Source organism: Squalius cephalus (genome assembly GCF_949319135.1).
Source record: "Squalius cephalus genome assembly, chromosome: 4".
Lineage (NCBI taxonomy): Eukaryota > Metazoa > Chordata > Actinopteri > Cypriniformes > Leuciscidae > Squalius > Squalius cephalus.
Genome location: NC_137125.1, coordinates 25,472,031 through 25,485,660, shown reverse-complemented (window position 1 = coordinate 25,485,660; position 13,630 = coordinate 25,472,031). Strand labels below are relative to the sequence as shown.

The following is a 13,630-nucleotide window of genomic DNA, read 5'->3' as shown; positions in this document are numbered from 1 at the left end:
ATACGATGACGTACTTCCTCATAATGTGTTAGACTTCCGTTTCGCTAGCCGGTAGGTAAGGAGCGTTAGCAGCGATGTGGTGGGAGCACACACAGAACACTATTAAAACGGCGTGATGGTAAATATTTACCACACCCGCGGTGTATAACTAAGTGGGAGGATGAAATGAAGAAGTGGCCTTGCATAACTTATGAGGACATTTTCAATTATTTCGTGTTGTCGCTCGGAGTAGACGGGTATTCCATGCGAAATTATAAAAGCACTGAGGCATATCAGTACCTACACAGCGGGAAAGTCGGTCGAGTGCTGGTACATGAAACAGACAGCGAATTCGTGTTTTTAAAAGCAGACGTGAAACCCAGTCAAAGTGGCGCAAATGTTCATTCAGCTTGGGTCCACTACAGCTAACGGGACAATTGAGACGGCTGGTTGCTCTTGTATTGCGGGACAGGGCAAATCCTGTAGCCACGCAGCTGCGATCCTTTGGAAGGTGAGTACACACTTAGTACTAAACCCACACAGGAAAATGTAAATTGTATTTTTTCATTACCAATGGCATTATAGTTAGGCTATATTATATATTATAGTTATGCATGCACGGGTTAAGCATGCTAAGATTGTAATTATATTACATTGTATTAAATTTAACTGCTCCATAAATAAGTACGTTTTTGTATGATGATTAGTGGAGTTACTAGACTCCAGTAGTTGTATTTTCCAAACGAGTTGGCATTTATTTTGACATTAATTTGTATGATTAACTTGTTGTTTTGTTTTGTTTTTAATAATCAGAATGGTCATTCTATCCAGTCCAGGTAAGTACAACGTTTAATCACGTGTTACAAGGCATCTTGGACAAAGGTAAGAAGAGTAAGATACTGTAATACAGGTCCCTTAATGTGTATCTAGTTGTATAAAAAAAATAAAATAAAAAAAGTCATGATCACTCACCTGCATGTTCCACTTATGTGACTGACTTTATTCTGTGAAACACAAAGTAACACATTAAGCATTACATTAGCTTCAGTCACCACTCATTTTTATTGTATGGACAAACTATGCTATGAAAGTGAATAGTGATGAGGTTAATATTCTGCCTAATTTTTGTGATGGTGAGTGACCAATGACAGGGTTTTAATTGTAGTTGTAATACTTTAATAGAATTAATATAAACAGTTTTTGAATAACAGTGATCCATTAAAAGTTTGTTTGTGCAACAATGACTGGTGGCTATGTACTCTAGTAATCTAAGTAAATCAGTAAAATTTCAAACGGTGCAATGCTGTATCAAGGTGGGTGCAGAATGAAGGTGAGTTCTACATAATATTGTTTAATAGAAAAAGAAACCTTTTAAGTTAATGTATTAAGTAACATTAAGTAAAATTCATTAAAATTGTAACATACATAACTGTTTCATTTACACTTTGTTGCATAGGTGCAGAATGCAGCATCAAAGGGACTGACTGGGATATCATGCACAGATGAACAGCGCCACTGGAACTCAGGGACACACCGGAATTTGGCACCAAAGAGGCTGGCAGAGATAAGTTTTAAGCATCACAAATTTACGGATGACTTGCCTGGGACTTCAGCTGCTGTTTCTCAATCATTACCACCAACCCCTTCATTCATTTCTCACAGTGAGCTGAAGAAAACCTTATCAGAGGTTCATGTACCTGTAGGTAGCCTTCTGCACAAATGTATGTCAGCTGGACCAGTAAATCGATCAGCAGGTACCACACAGATGCAGCCTCATGATGAGCATGGCCCTGATTTGCAGTGTCATAAATGCATGTCATTTTACCACACATATGTTGAACTGGATGAGGGTAAATTGAATAGCTTGGAAAATGTGACCAAAACACAAAGTGCCTCTCATGTATGGCATGATGCACGAAAATTGCGAATAACTGCTAGCTCTGCAAAAAAGGTGCCTTTCCGTATGTCCACCAAACCAGACAATTTTCTTCGAGAACACCTTTTCCCTAGGTTCCATGGCAATTCAGCTACTATGTATGGTCAGGAGAATGAGGAGTTGGCTCGTGCATGGATTGAGAGCACTGGGTATGCTGTTGAGAAAAGAGGAATGGTAGTTAGCTGTAAGGAGCCATGGCTTTCTGCAAGCCCAGATGGAATATTAAATTCCTCAGAGCTGCTGGAAATCAAATGTCCTTTTCTGAGCAAAAACTCCACACATCTTACAGAACTGTACTCTAGCAAGCTCAGTGATTTAAAGATAGTGGATGGCATTCCTCAGCTACAACCCAAAGGATCCCGTGGGTACTACCTTCAAGTGCAATTAGGTATGTTTTGCACTGGCTTAGAGAAGTGCAAGTTGCTTGTTTGGTCTCCAACTGAGCAACTTGTTGTTGATGTGCCGTTAGATTTTCAGTATTGTGCTGAAGTAATCTCTAAATTGAAATCTTTCTATTTTACTCATATGCTTCCAAGAATTGTAGATGAATTTGACTGTGGAAGACTTCAGCTCTGCCTTAAGTATACTGACATATGCAAGTAAGTACTGTTAACCTAATGTGACTGCATTGAGGAGCTAGGTAAGTAGTACATGAAAACTGAAAAAAACTTTTATCTGTGAAAGCACTTGTTGATAGTTTTAAAGTAGTAATGAAATATTCTTTAGGTCCCTAAAGTAGTTAAAATGTCAAAACAAAAGGTAATCCTACAAATTCATGTCAAAATGAATGCCAACTCGTTTGGAAAATACAACTAGTGTTTTTGTAGACTGATTACAGTATTGCATAATATATGTGTGTACTTGTATTTATATAAATGTGTGTGCTTGTACAAACTTTTATTGTGGGTACAATTAATTGCTTGACACCCCTATTCAGAATGTTTTCCTTTTGTTCCATGAGTTCTGAAAGTGACAACTTGGCATCAAATGGCTAGTAAAATCAAAATAAATTGCATTTTGACATTTTTATTGTGTGTTTGTGTGTGTGCATATATAGGAGAAAAAGAGGTAATATAAGATCCTGAAAATATTTGTGTAAAAGCAGTTTATTTAATGGTCTGTGCATTGAAGAAGCCACACTGAATAATTCCACACAACTACACAATGTACACCATATTAATAAATTAAAATAAAAATTGCATATAAAGGCTTTTCATTAGTTTATCTAAATTAGTAGTAGTGAGTTAGTTAGTTGTTTTATATACACAATACTTAATGTACAAATAATTATTTCTTGAAACACTGTCAAATCAGTGGAGTTCAACAACTAAAAGTGTAAATTATGTACAAATTATAAGTTTAAGAAACAGGGCAGATGGTGAACAATGTAGCAGTTTTTATTCTGTATCCTCATGAATGATGTCACCTTGCATGTTTACAAGCGCTGCACACACTCTGAGGATTTTGTCCATTTTGTGTGCCATGTTAATAGGGACAGTCTGGGAGACAATTTTGAACACCTTGAGCCGTCTGATAACTCTTTCCACATGTATACGAACATTTGCGATCCTCCTTGTGCCTGTAACATCCTCGTCAGACAACTGTCCACCTTTATGAGTAAATGCTGGCAAGATAAGGTTTACCTCTCTCTCAAACAGCAAATCACGAATGGTAAAGCCTCTGTCTGCCATCACTTCGTCACCCGGCTGGAGATAGTCCAGAAAGCCAGATTCTTGGGTAATGAACTTGTCACTGCATCTTCCCCCATAAGCAGGGGAGATGAACATAATGAGTCCACAGGGGGCAATGGCAACTAAATACTTCAGAGTATTGTTTGAATAATAATGACTGTACGACTCCCCTCTGGAGTCAAGATTGTGTGCTTTTTGCAGAGTTGTTTCAGAACAGTCAATAATGCAGGTGGTGTTCGGGAAGTTTTCCTTAAAGCATTGAGGCATTGTGCTGCGGATTGTTTCCCTTGGTAGCCATGGAATGTAGACTCTTGTGTGCTCCTCCATTGTGTCAATCCAGTAGGAAAGAATTCGGCTTACTGCACTCTGGGACACATCAAAGCGTTCAGCAAGATCTCCCTGAAGTAAATTCAACTTCAGCTTCATCATGGTAATCAGAATTTGATCCATTACGTGCATCTTAAACTTCAAAGTGTAGAACTGCTGGATAAATGTAACATGTTCTTTAAAGACACTAAGTGTGAAGCCAGTGTACAGTAAAGAGCTAGTATCATTCTTGAGAATGGAAAGGGCCAAGGGATCTTCACTGTGGAACTGTGTTGCCTTGTGTGACATTATTTTATCCCCTGAGGCATAAGTGTGGTCTGTCAACGCCTGGACCTCCCACTGAGTACAGGCATCACTGTACTGATGGGGCAGCTGCAAAGGCTCCATTTGTGCAGTCTCATGGTCATCAGTAGTGGAGTCACCTTGCTCATCATCTGCAAAACACAACACCTAAGTCAGTAAATGAACACTTTTGACTTAAAGTTGGTCTCTTTAAAGAAGATAATCAGAATATTATTGTGAAATCATTAAAAAATTAAATCATAAAAAAGTTAAAGAATTTACTGTAAAAATGTACTGTACTATTTTTTGTTGTTATATAAAATAAGAATTTTACAATATAGTTTTTAATCAAAAACTGCTATAAAATTAAAGCCTCCTGTTATGATGTATATTTTGTTCAGGGGCACTCTTGATGTAAATTAATGTAATATTGGTCCTACATAATTTGTAGAAAAAAATAAAATGGTAAATAATCTATTTAGGAGTCTTCAATTTTTGCAACAATATATAGTTTGTCATGATTAGATTTAAATGTAATATTGTGATGGTGGCAGCTAAAGGGTTATAGGATAGTTTATTATTATAGAAAATGTTCATCATTTACTCACCCTCAAGTTGTTCCAAACCTGTATGATTTTTTTCTGTTGTACTGAACACAAATAAAGATATCTGGAATAATGTTAATATACAAACTGACTTTTGGGTCACATTCACTTCCATAGTAATGTTATTTTTTCTTCTTACTATAGAAGTGAATGGGAACCAAGGTCTGCTCGTTTACAAACCTCCTTTATTTATTCTCTAAAGAAATGCATACAGGTTTGGAACAACTGGAAAGTGAGTAAATGATGACAGAATTTTAATTTTAGCTAACGTTACCCCTTTAAGTGCTTTTATAAAAGTTTTTCCACTGTTACCAACAACTTCAGCTTAACACTATATTATTCTTGCACAATAGGAGTGTCATCAAAAAGAAATCGTTTAAACAATGTCTTCTGTTAGAGCACGTAACTTAACAAGAAGCTGTACCTGTTTGTGGATATATCCTGACGAGCCGTCGCCTCGAAGTCTTCACTGGAGCATCGTAGCCCAACCATTTCTCGGGGAATGGATGATCTTCCGTGGGTCTCCCGTCAGCGAAGTGGAAAGAGCAAACGTACGGAAATTTCGGTGGTTTCTTTAAGTTTAAGGCTTTTAACCAAAGCCGACGAGCTTCTTCGCCCTTCGGAGGGGCGTGCAAATCATAGGGTGCTCCACATCCACATTCAGCTCTGGTGCGTGGATTATGGTCAAAACAAGTGTCTTGCAGGTATTTTTTACGCTTGAACCAACTATTATGACACCCCCTAACCGCGCACAGTACGCCAGTCTTTCTGTAATCCATATTTAAAAGTTAACTAGCCAGTAAAATCTACACAGTCGAAACTACAGAACCACAACCTACACACCTACTACTAGCGGAACTGCTTTACCGGAAATCTGACACATTATAGTTCGAAAATGGCGGCGCCCACTCTTACGTGAAAAATAAGGTGAATAATGGGCCGTGGTTGGATCTTCATTAAGGACAACGATCCAAAACAAACATCAAAATCAACGCAAAAATGGGTAACTGAGCACAAAATGAAGCTTCTGCCATGACCGTCCCAGTCCCCTAAACTGAACACTATAGAAAATGAGTGGGCTGAACTGAAAAGGAGAAGCACCAACATGAACTTGTGAATCTGAAGGATCTGGAGAGATCCTGTATGGAGGAATGGTCTCTGATCTCTTGTCAGTTATTCTCCAAACTCATCAGGCATTATAGGAGAAAACTCAGAGCAGTTATCTTGGCAAAAGGAGGTTGCAAAAAGTATTTAATAACAGGGTGCCAACAATTATGGCCAGCGTGTTTTGGAGAAAAACATTTATTTTATAATGTGAATTACCCCCCACTTTCAATTCTTTTACTTCAATGAAAGGTTAGATTTTTGTGAATTTTTTGAATGAAAGATCAAAAGGATAAACAATGCAGATTTATTTTTTACAGCCATTTTTTTTCATATTTTATCAGGGGTGCCATCAATTTTGACCACCACTGTATGTTCAGCACCTCCATCAGTTCACTGTCCGGTCTCGTCTATACTACACAGACTTACCCGACTCTCTACCCACTACCTAAACCGAACTCTACCAGCCTGTCTACTTACCTGTCCTTCATCTGATCCTCATGCAGTCTCTCTGGTTCCTTGTCTCGTCTGGTTGACATCTCGTCTGGTCATCACGCTGTCTCTTCGGTCCATCATTCATTCCTGTGTTCAGATAAGAGACTCTGTCAGACTTCCCACTACCTTCAGTATTCAACTTATCTACAATTCTGCTATTTACCTGTCATTGTCGATCCAGTGCTCTTTAATAAACCTTTGTATATATTCTACCTGTCTGTGTCCTGCCATTCCATGACAATTACGCTTTTCAAAGGATAATCTAGCTTTAAAGTTAGAATAAAAATTTAAAAAGCAAACATATCTTCATACCTGTTGTGTTCTGACACAATGCCATTAACTGGTTCTTTTTGTTTTATAAATTTACTTTGCTTATTTCTACAAATATCAGCCTGGTAAATATGGACATAATACATGATTTAACAAGATAATCATGCTACCAAATACGTCTGACACAACGTTTTTAAGAAAAATCAGTGTTTTAAAATACAACTAAACCATGATAACCGATGATTTTTTTGACAGTCCTACATAATTGCATGTTGATTACTAAGTTTCAGGCATAGTGCAACCATGCAATGTTCGAGAAAAGCTAATATTGGTGTAATCTTTGCGCGGTCTCACCCACAACGCAAAACTTTGTGTTGGCTGATCCAGACATAGCTTTACTAAAATAAAATATTATGGAAGTCATTTTCAAACTGTAATTGTATTTATTAATATTATGGTTTCACGTTGATTTAAAGTTTTTGTTTGTTTGTTATTAACTAATACCTTTATTTTTTAACCAACACTTCAACATCCAGCACAAAGTAAAGAGACGAATGAGCTAAGTATGTTCTCTGACCCCAAATAAACAGATAATGGAGTGATCACAATCTACAATATACAGTTAGATATTCTTCTGCTTAGTATGTGTGTAAATAGTTGTGCTTAAATCTTTGGGTGTATTTTTACACGCCAACATATTTTGTCTCACTGCAGTGTCCCATAGTACCACACTATTGTAAAGCCTATGGACCAACTTTAAAAACATAATCTTTACACTGGAATCACATGTGTCTAAAACATCCATATAAGATTCAAAAGACCAAATCACTAAGAAAAGAGGGTTGAAAAGCACCGTTTATAATAAATACACAAAAGTTCGCAAATGATGGTTTTATTATTCCACTAGATTTAGTCATCTTGTTCAGATAGCAGATCTCACCATTTCACATTTTGTATGTTGGACTGTATGTGTTTTAGGTGAAGACTTTTCTTTGAGGCTGTCAACATGCAGTGTTTATAGGAATAAATGACAATTAAGAATTTAAGTGATAGTCTTTCTGTTTGACTAAACTGATACTTCGTTTTAGAGCAACTTTCCCTCTATCTATCACACAAAGTATTAACACGAAAGGTAAGTGTATGCTGTTTTACACTTAAAATATTTCAACAGAATCACATCTGACTATTGCCCTGAGAGAGGCATATTCATTAAAGCTTGAGGCTGTTAAACAAAGTTCCACACTAACTGCACCCTGCAGATAAAATTGCACCAAAGTAAATTTTAGAGGTCAACTTGCTAAAAAAGTAATTACAGCATGAGCCATTTAAAACAAATACAGAAAAGCCACTTGTGATCACTTTTGACTTTAAAATGTTTGTAATTGACATTTTATATACTAGTCGATTATGCCGTTTACATCTTGTTTGTTTTTGTTTTTGTACAGTTTGCAAAAACTATAGGCTCTGAGCGTGGTAAAACACGTTCATATAGGAATTTATGAAAAACATGAGCAAATATAGCATAAAGATAATTAAATGAGAGTCCTTCTACATGAGAGTGTTTAAGACTAAACAAATCATATTTCTTTTAGAACATCTTTCTGCTATGTCTACAAAAACAACTATTTGAAAGATGAGTATTGCTGTTTTTCAGTCACCTAGAAAACTATTACACTTCAAACTCATCTACACAGTTATTTTGTGTATGTCACTAAACAACAATTAAGCAAATGAATTACAGGTGATAAGTGGTATTTTTACGTGAAAGGGGGGATGATTCTTTTTTTATTCTGTCCACACCAATACTTTGACACCAGAGTTTTAGGCATCGGTATTTTAGGCATCGGTCTTTTAGGCCCGATCCAGAAAACAGACGTTGTGTTTTATGTCTTAATAATTGTTCTTCTTTTTATGAAAACATGTGCTATGCAGTTTTTGGCCTCATCAGCAGAATGCCCAAATGTTTTAACATATCGTAAATTTCAATTGTTAGATAAATCATCTAACTATTATATCTAACAATCAACAGTTATATGTGAAACAAGCTCAGTCGCATTAGAGTTGGATTCTTGTTTATATTGAACCGCATGTTTAACATTGCTAGTGTTCTCTGCCTCATCAAAGTTCACAAGTCACAAAGTTTTCACTGTTTCGATTTCCAATGGCCACAGAGAAAAGAGACCGTATTTCCTCTGTGCTGGCAACTTTGCACTGGCTACCATTTGGTTGTAGATTTTATTAAAATATTGAGCTTTAAGCCATGCAAGCGGAAATGTGTGCGGACAGGCAGCAGCAGGAAGGGCATCTGTGTTGGCTCGTTGGTCTAGGGGTATGATTCTTGCTTAGGGTGTGAGAGGTCCCAGGTTCAAATCCCAGACGAGCCCGTTCTTAGGCTTTGCTTTTAATCTCTTCAGCCTGATTAGGGCAACCAGGATATTTCTGAGAAATTGGGGATAAAAACAGTCAGAGCAAGGCAGATTAGCTCAGTTGGTTAGAGCGTGGTGCTAATAACGCCAAGGTTGTGTGTTCGATCCCTGTACAGGCCACTCTTTTTCTCTCTGGGACCTTCGGCTCTGCTCGTCTCGAAAGTGACAGACGGTCTGCTGGCTAAACCACCAGCGGACTTGGCCGAAATGGCGGTACCTGACGGCCGTAGGACTGTATATGGCGACCAATCACATTTGAGATTCAATCTTTCCTTGGCCAATCAGGCGGGTGGGTCAATAATTCAATAGCCTATCATCTAGAGGCGTCCATTATTTGCTGGCCAATCGCAGGGCGAGCCAACTTTATCCCGCCTTCTCGGCCCGGTCATTTAAATGACCGGTGGATGCTGAAGCTGCCGATGCTGTTTCTCTGAATGCAGAACGCTGAACGCATCCTTCTTGCTCCTTGTACTCTTGACGATTCCGGTAAGAACTTTTATGTGTATTATTGGATATTCAATTGTTTCTATTTTCATATAGGATTTAGCTAGCCTGTTTGCTGCCGCTAAATGCGGCTTTTTGTCATTATCGATCAGCCAATGTTGTAAACAAACTTTTATGCTAGGTTCGCACTACTACCATCAGTAGCTTCATATTAACTTTATGACAAATGTAACACTTTACGCTGTCACCAAATACAATTGAGCATGTGTTGGTACCATATTCATCCAACTGTACTAAGACAATTGTTTATGGTTTATTTGTAGGCATATGCAAAGGAGCGCACTTTTGCGCCAAAATAATCCGCCTTTTCTAGGCAAGCAGGGCTTGATAGGAACTTTTGATGAACTATCAAAGGTTATATATCTATACAATCTATGAAAACAAAACAGTAAAAACATGGTACAACTAGTTATTTTTATAGCATACAAAATCAAATGTGCACTCATCTGAACAAAGGGGCTTGTGAGAGTAGAATACAATAGAAATCTAATAGTGTTTGACTAGTTGGCTAGAGTTAATGTCAAGCCCTGGTTATTAACAGGATTGAGCTGGTGTGGTACATATCATGTGTTGCATACATGTTAGGTGCATGTCTCTGTAATCCCTCATTTTGGGCCCTTGCCATGATGACTTAATGTAATTACACTATAACATGAATAAAACTGCTTATCTGTCATTACAGAAAATGTCCAAACAACAATCCAAAAGCCACAAGGCTATGAATGATACTGAGTGGGTCTCGCGGCTCAGGTCTTTTGCCTCCACTGGTGTCTGGCCATCTGATGCAGGTAACCGACCTGCTCCAAGGCAAAAGAAGTGGTACAGTCTGTATCAGAAGGTATGTAGGAAAAGTATCAAAAGGAATATATATATAAATTTTGAGTAGTAGACATATTATATTTTCAGTATGTACAGTATGAGCATAAAACAAGAACTTGTACAAGACAAAATTTGGAATAAATATAAGTAAGTGGCTTCTTTTGTTTTGTTTACAGATAGAGAAGTGCCCTCTGCAGCTGAGAGGCCAGCGGAAGCTTTTCTCCCAGCCACAGAGGTGTTTGTGTGGATTTCATCCTCATAAGGTAGGCTAATTTGGGCTCTTTCAGTTTAACAGTGCAGTGTTGATGCAGTGTGCTCACAATATAAAGATGTGGCATTTCTTAACATTAATGTATTCTTGGACAATTTCTGTTCTACCTGGGTTGGTTTGGCAACAGGTCTGTTCCACAGCAGGGAAAATTGCATAGCAGGTAAAAGAAGGTCATAAGGTTAAAACTAACTACATCACTAATAACTGAATAAAAAACCCAAATCTAAATTTGTCATGTCATTTGCATGAAAGGGGTTCTTATACATTATAGTAGATACTATAATGTATAATGTATACTATTAACATAGAATAGAACAGTAGTATTGTGCTTTCTTTAACCCTTGTGCATCCTTAAGGACATTTTTGTCCTTTTCAGTTTTGTTTTTTTGATCACTTTGCCTGTGTTAATGCTAACTGCATAAAATTTGGCACGGGTGTGTTTTTTTATTGGAATTTTACTATTTCATCACCATTTCCTTTAAAAAATCTATTTTGCACTAGTTACACAAAAAACTTCCTCTCAGGATATTTTGGACAAAAATGGCCCCATTGAAAACCATTAAAACTGCATTTTTTTAATCCCTGTGCCGTTTAACTATAAAATGATGCAATCTTTTTTAATAGGCTTTCATTCTGTTGGCAAGGCTTCAAAATTGACATTTTTACAATTTTTTATCAGATTAGGCCATTTTTTCAGGTTAGGCCTATAAAGCAAATACTCGCTTTATTCCTGTTTTCTGCTTCGGCATATTATAGAGCCAATTGGATAAATTATGCAACGATAATTGTGTGGGTTTGTTGGTATGGATGTCTAAGTGTGGTTTGTATATGTGTAATAAAATAAAAAGTGTGTTTGTGTGCTTGTAATATTTGAGAGAGAAAAACTCAACAGCAAATCGAAAATCCAATCACTGTGTTCACCAGTGGAGTTTTGCTGGCATCCAATGGGGAAAGTCTGGTACTGCGCCCAAACAAAATCTTACTGAAAGCTTATTTTTTTAGATATCATCCTCAAATTCGGAACACAACCTGTTTAGATTTATGGCTTTGAATTTATATCAGTTTTAGAGTTCCAAATGTTTCATAAATTTTTTCATTTTTCATACATTTTTGTCCCTTTTGGACCTATGAGTAAGTTTTTTTGTTTTTTTAATGTTAACTGCATGAATTTTGGCACAGGTGTCTATTTTTATTGTAATTTTACTATTTCACCCCCATTTCATTTGAATTTTTTTTTTTTTGCACTAGTTACACAAAATACTTATTTATATTTTATATAAAATATTGATTATAATGTTCATAAATATTTTTCATAAACTTCTATAACATTTTTTTGGTTGCACTTTTTTCACTTCAACAACAATCTGCCAAGGGTCTTCTTTAAAATGAGACCAAACTTAAGTATTTGCTCCAAAGCATAACATTTTTATGAGAGTTTTTTGACTTGGACATTTTTGTCCCTTTTGGACCTACGAGTAAGTTTTTTGTTTTGTTTTGTTAATGTTAACCATGAATTTTGAGCTATTATAGAGCCAGTTGGATAAATTATGCAATGATAATTGTGTGCGTGTGTTGGTATGGATTTCAGAGTGTGGTTTGTATATGTGTAATAAAATAAAAAGTGTGTTTGTGTGCTTGTAATATTTGAGAGAGAAAAACTCAACAGCAAATCGAAAATCCAATCACTGTGTTCACCAGTGGAGTTTTGCTGGCATCCAATGGGGAAAGTCTGGTACTGCGCCCAAACAAAATCTTACTGAAAGCTTATTTTTTTAGATATCATCCTCAAATTCGGAACACAACCTGTTTAGATTTATGGCTTTGAATTTATATCAGTTTTAGAGTTCCAAATGTTTCATAAATTTTTTCATTTTTCATACATTTTTGTCCCTTTTGGACCTATGAGTAAGTTTTTTTGTTTTTTTAATGTTAACTGCATGAATTTTGGCACAGGTGTCTATTTTTATTGTAATTTTACTATTTCACCCCCATTTCATTTGAATTTTTTTTTTTTTGCACTAGTTACACAAAATACTTATTTATATTTTATATAAAATATTGATTATAATGTTCATAAATATTTTTCATAAACTTCTATAACATTTTTTTGGTTGCACTTTTTTCACTTCAACAACAATCTGCCAAGGGTCTTCTTTAAAATGAGACCAAACTTAAGTATTTGCTCCAAAGCATAACATTTTTATGAGAGTTTTTTGACTTGGACATTTTTGTCCCTTTTGGACCTACGAGTAAGTTTTTTGTTTTGTTTTGTTAATGTTAACCATGAATTTTGAGCTATTATAGAGCCAGTTGGATAAATTATGCAATGATAATTGTGTGCGTGTGTTGGTATGGATTTCAGAGTGTGGTTGGTATGTGTGTTATAAAAAAAAATGTGTTTGTGTGCATGTGTGTGTTTGTAGTATTGAGAGAGAAAAACTCAACTGCAAATAACAAAGCCAATCACTGTGTTCACCAGTGGAGGTTTGCTGGCATCCAATGGGGAAAGTTTGGTACTGCACCCAAACAAAATCTTACTGAAAGCTCATTTTTTGAGATATCAACCTCAAATTTGGAACACAACTTATTTAGATTTATGGCTTTGATTTTCTAGCCGTTTTAGAGTTCAACTTGTTTCATAAAATATATATTTTATATAAAATAATATTCATAAATAATTTTCATAAACTTAAACCTATATAACTTTTTTTTGGTTCTCTTTCATAGGTTCACTCAACGCTGCGGATAGCGCAGTGGGATATTCTCTGAATGTGCCGATTGTCTGAAGCCCTATAGAATCACGCCAATTCATTGGCTGATGGCGTCCGCGCAATCTAGCTCCGCCCCGACGCTCTTACGTCGCATCATTACATATTCGCGCGCGCCATCTGCTCCTCAGATTTCTCTGCCTTCAGAACGAA

At 36.5% G+C, this 13,630-nt stretch overlaps 1 protein-coding gene across 1 annotated transcript; it reads right to left on the bottom strand.

Moving 5' to 3' along the window:
* Positions 1 to 3,288: 3,288 nt before the first annotated feature.
* LOC307157816 (uncharacterized protein) lies at positions 3,289 to 5,709 on the bottom strand. The gene is made up of 2 exons (XM_079869766.1): positions 5,245 to 5,709; positions 3,289 to 4,367 (listed from the first exon to the last, which is right to left on the bottom strand). Exons 1-2 carry the CDS (start codon positions 5,597 to 5,599, stop codon positions 3,313 to 3,315), a joined length of 1,410 nt encoding a protein of 469 aa, XP_079725892.1. The 5' UTR covers positions 5,600 to 5,709; the 3' UTR covers positions 3,289 to 3,312.
* Positions 5,710 to 13,630: the final 7,921 nt, after the last annotated feature.

Excerpts from the sequence above, each read along its gene's own strand:
- LOC307157816 (XM_079869766.1), bottom strand. The coding sequence starts at position 5,599 with ATGGATTACAGAAAGACTGGCGTACTGTGCGCGGTTAGGGGGTGTCAT. Across the intron at positions 4,368-5,244 it reads CAGGATATATCCACAAACAG|ATGATGAGCAAGGTGACTCC; the intron begins GTACAGCTTCTT and ends TGTGTTTTGCAG.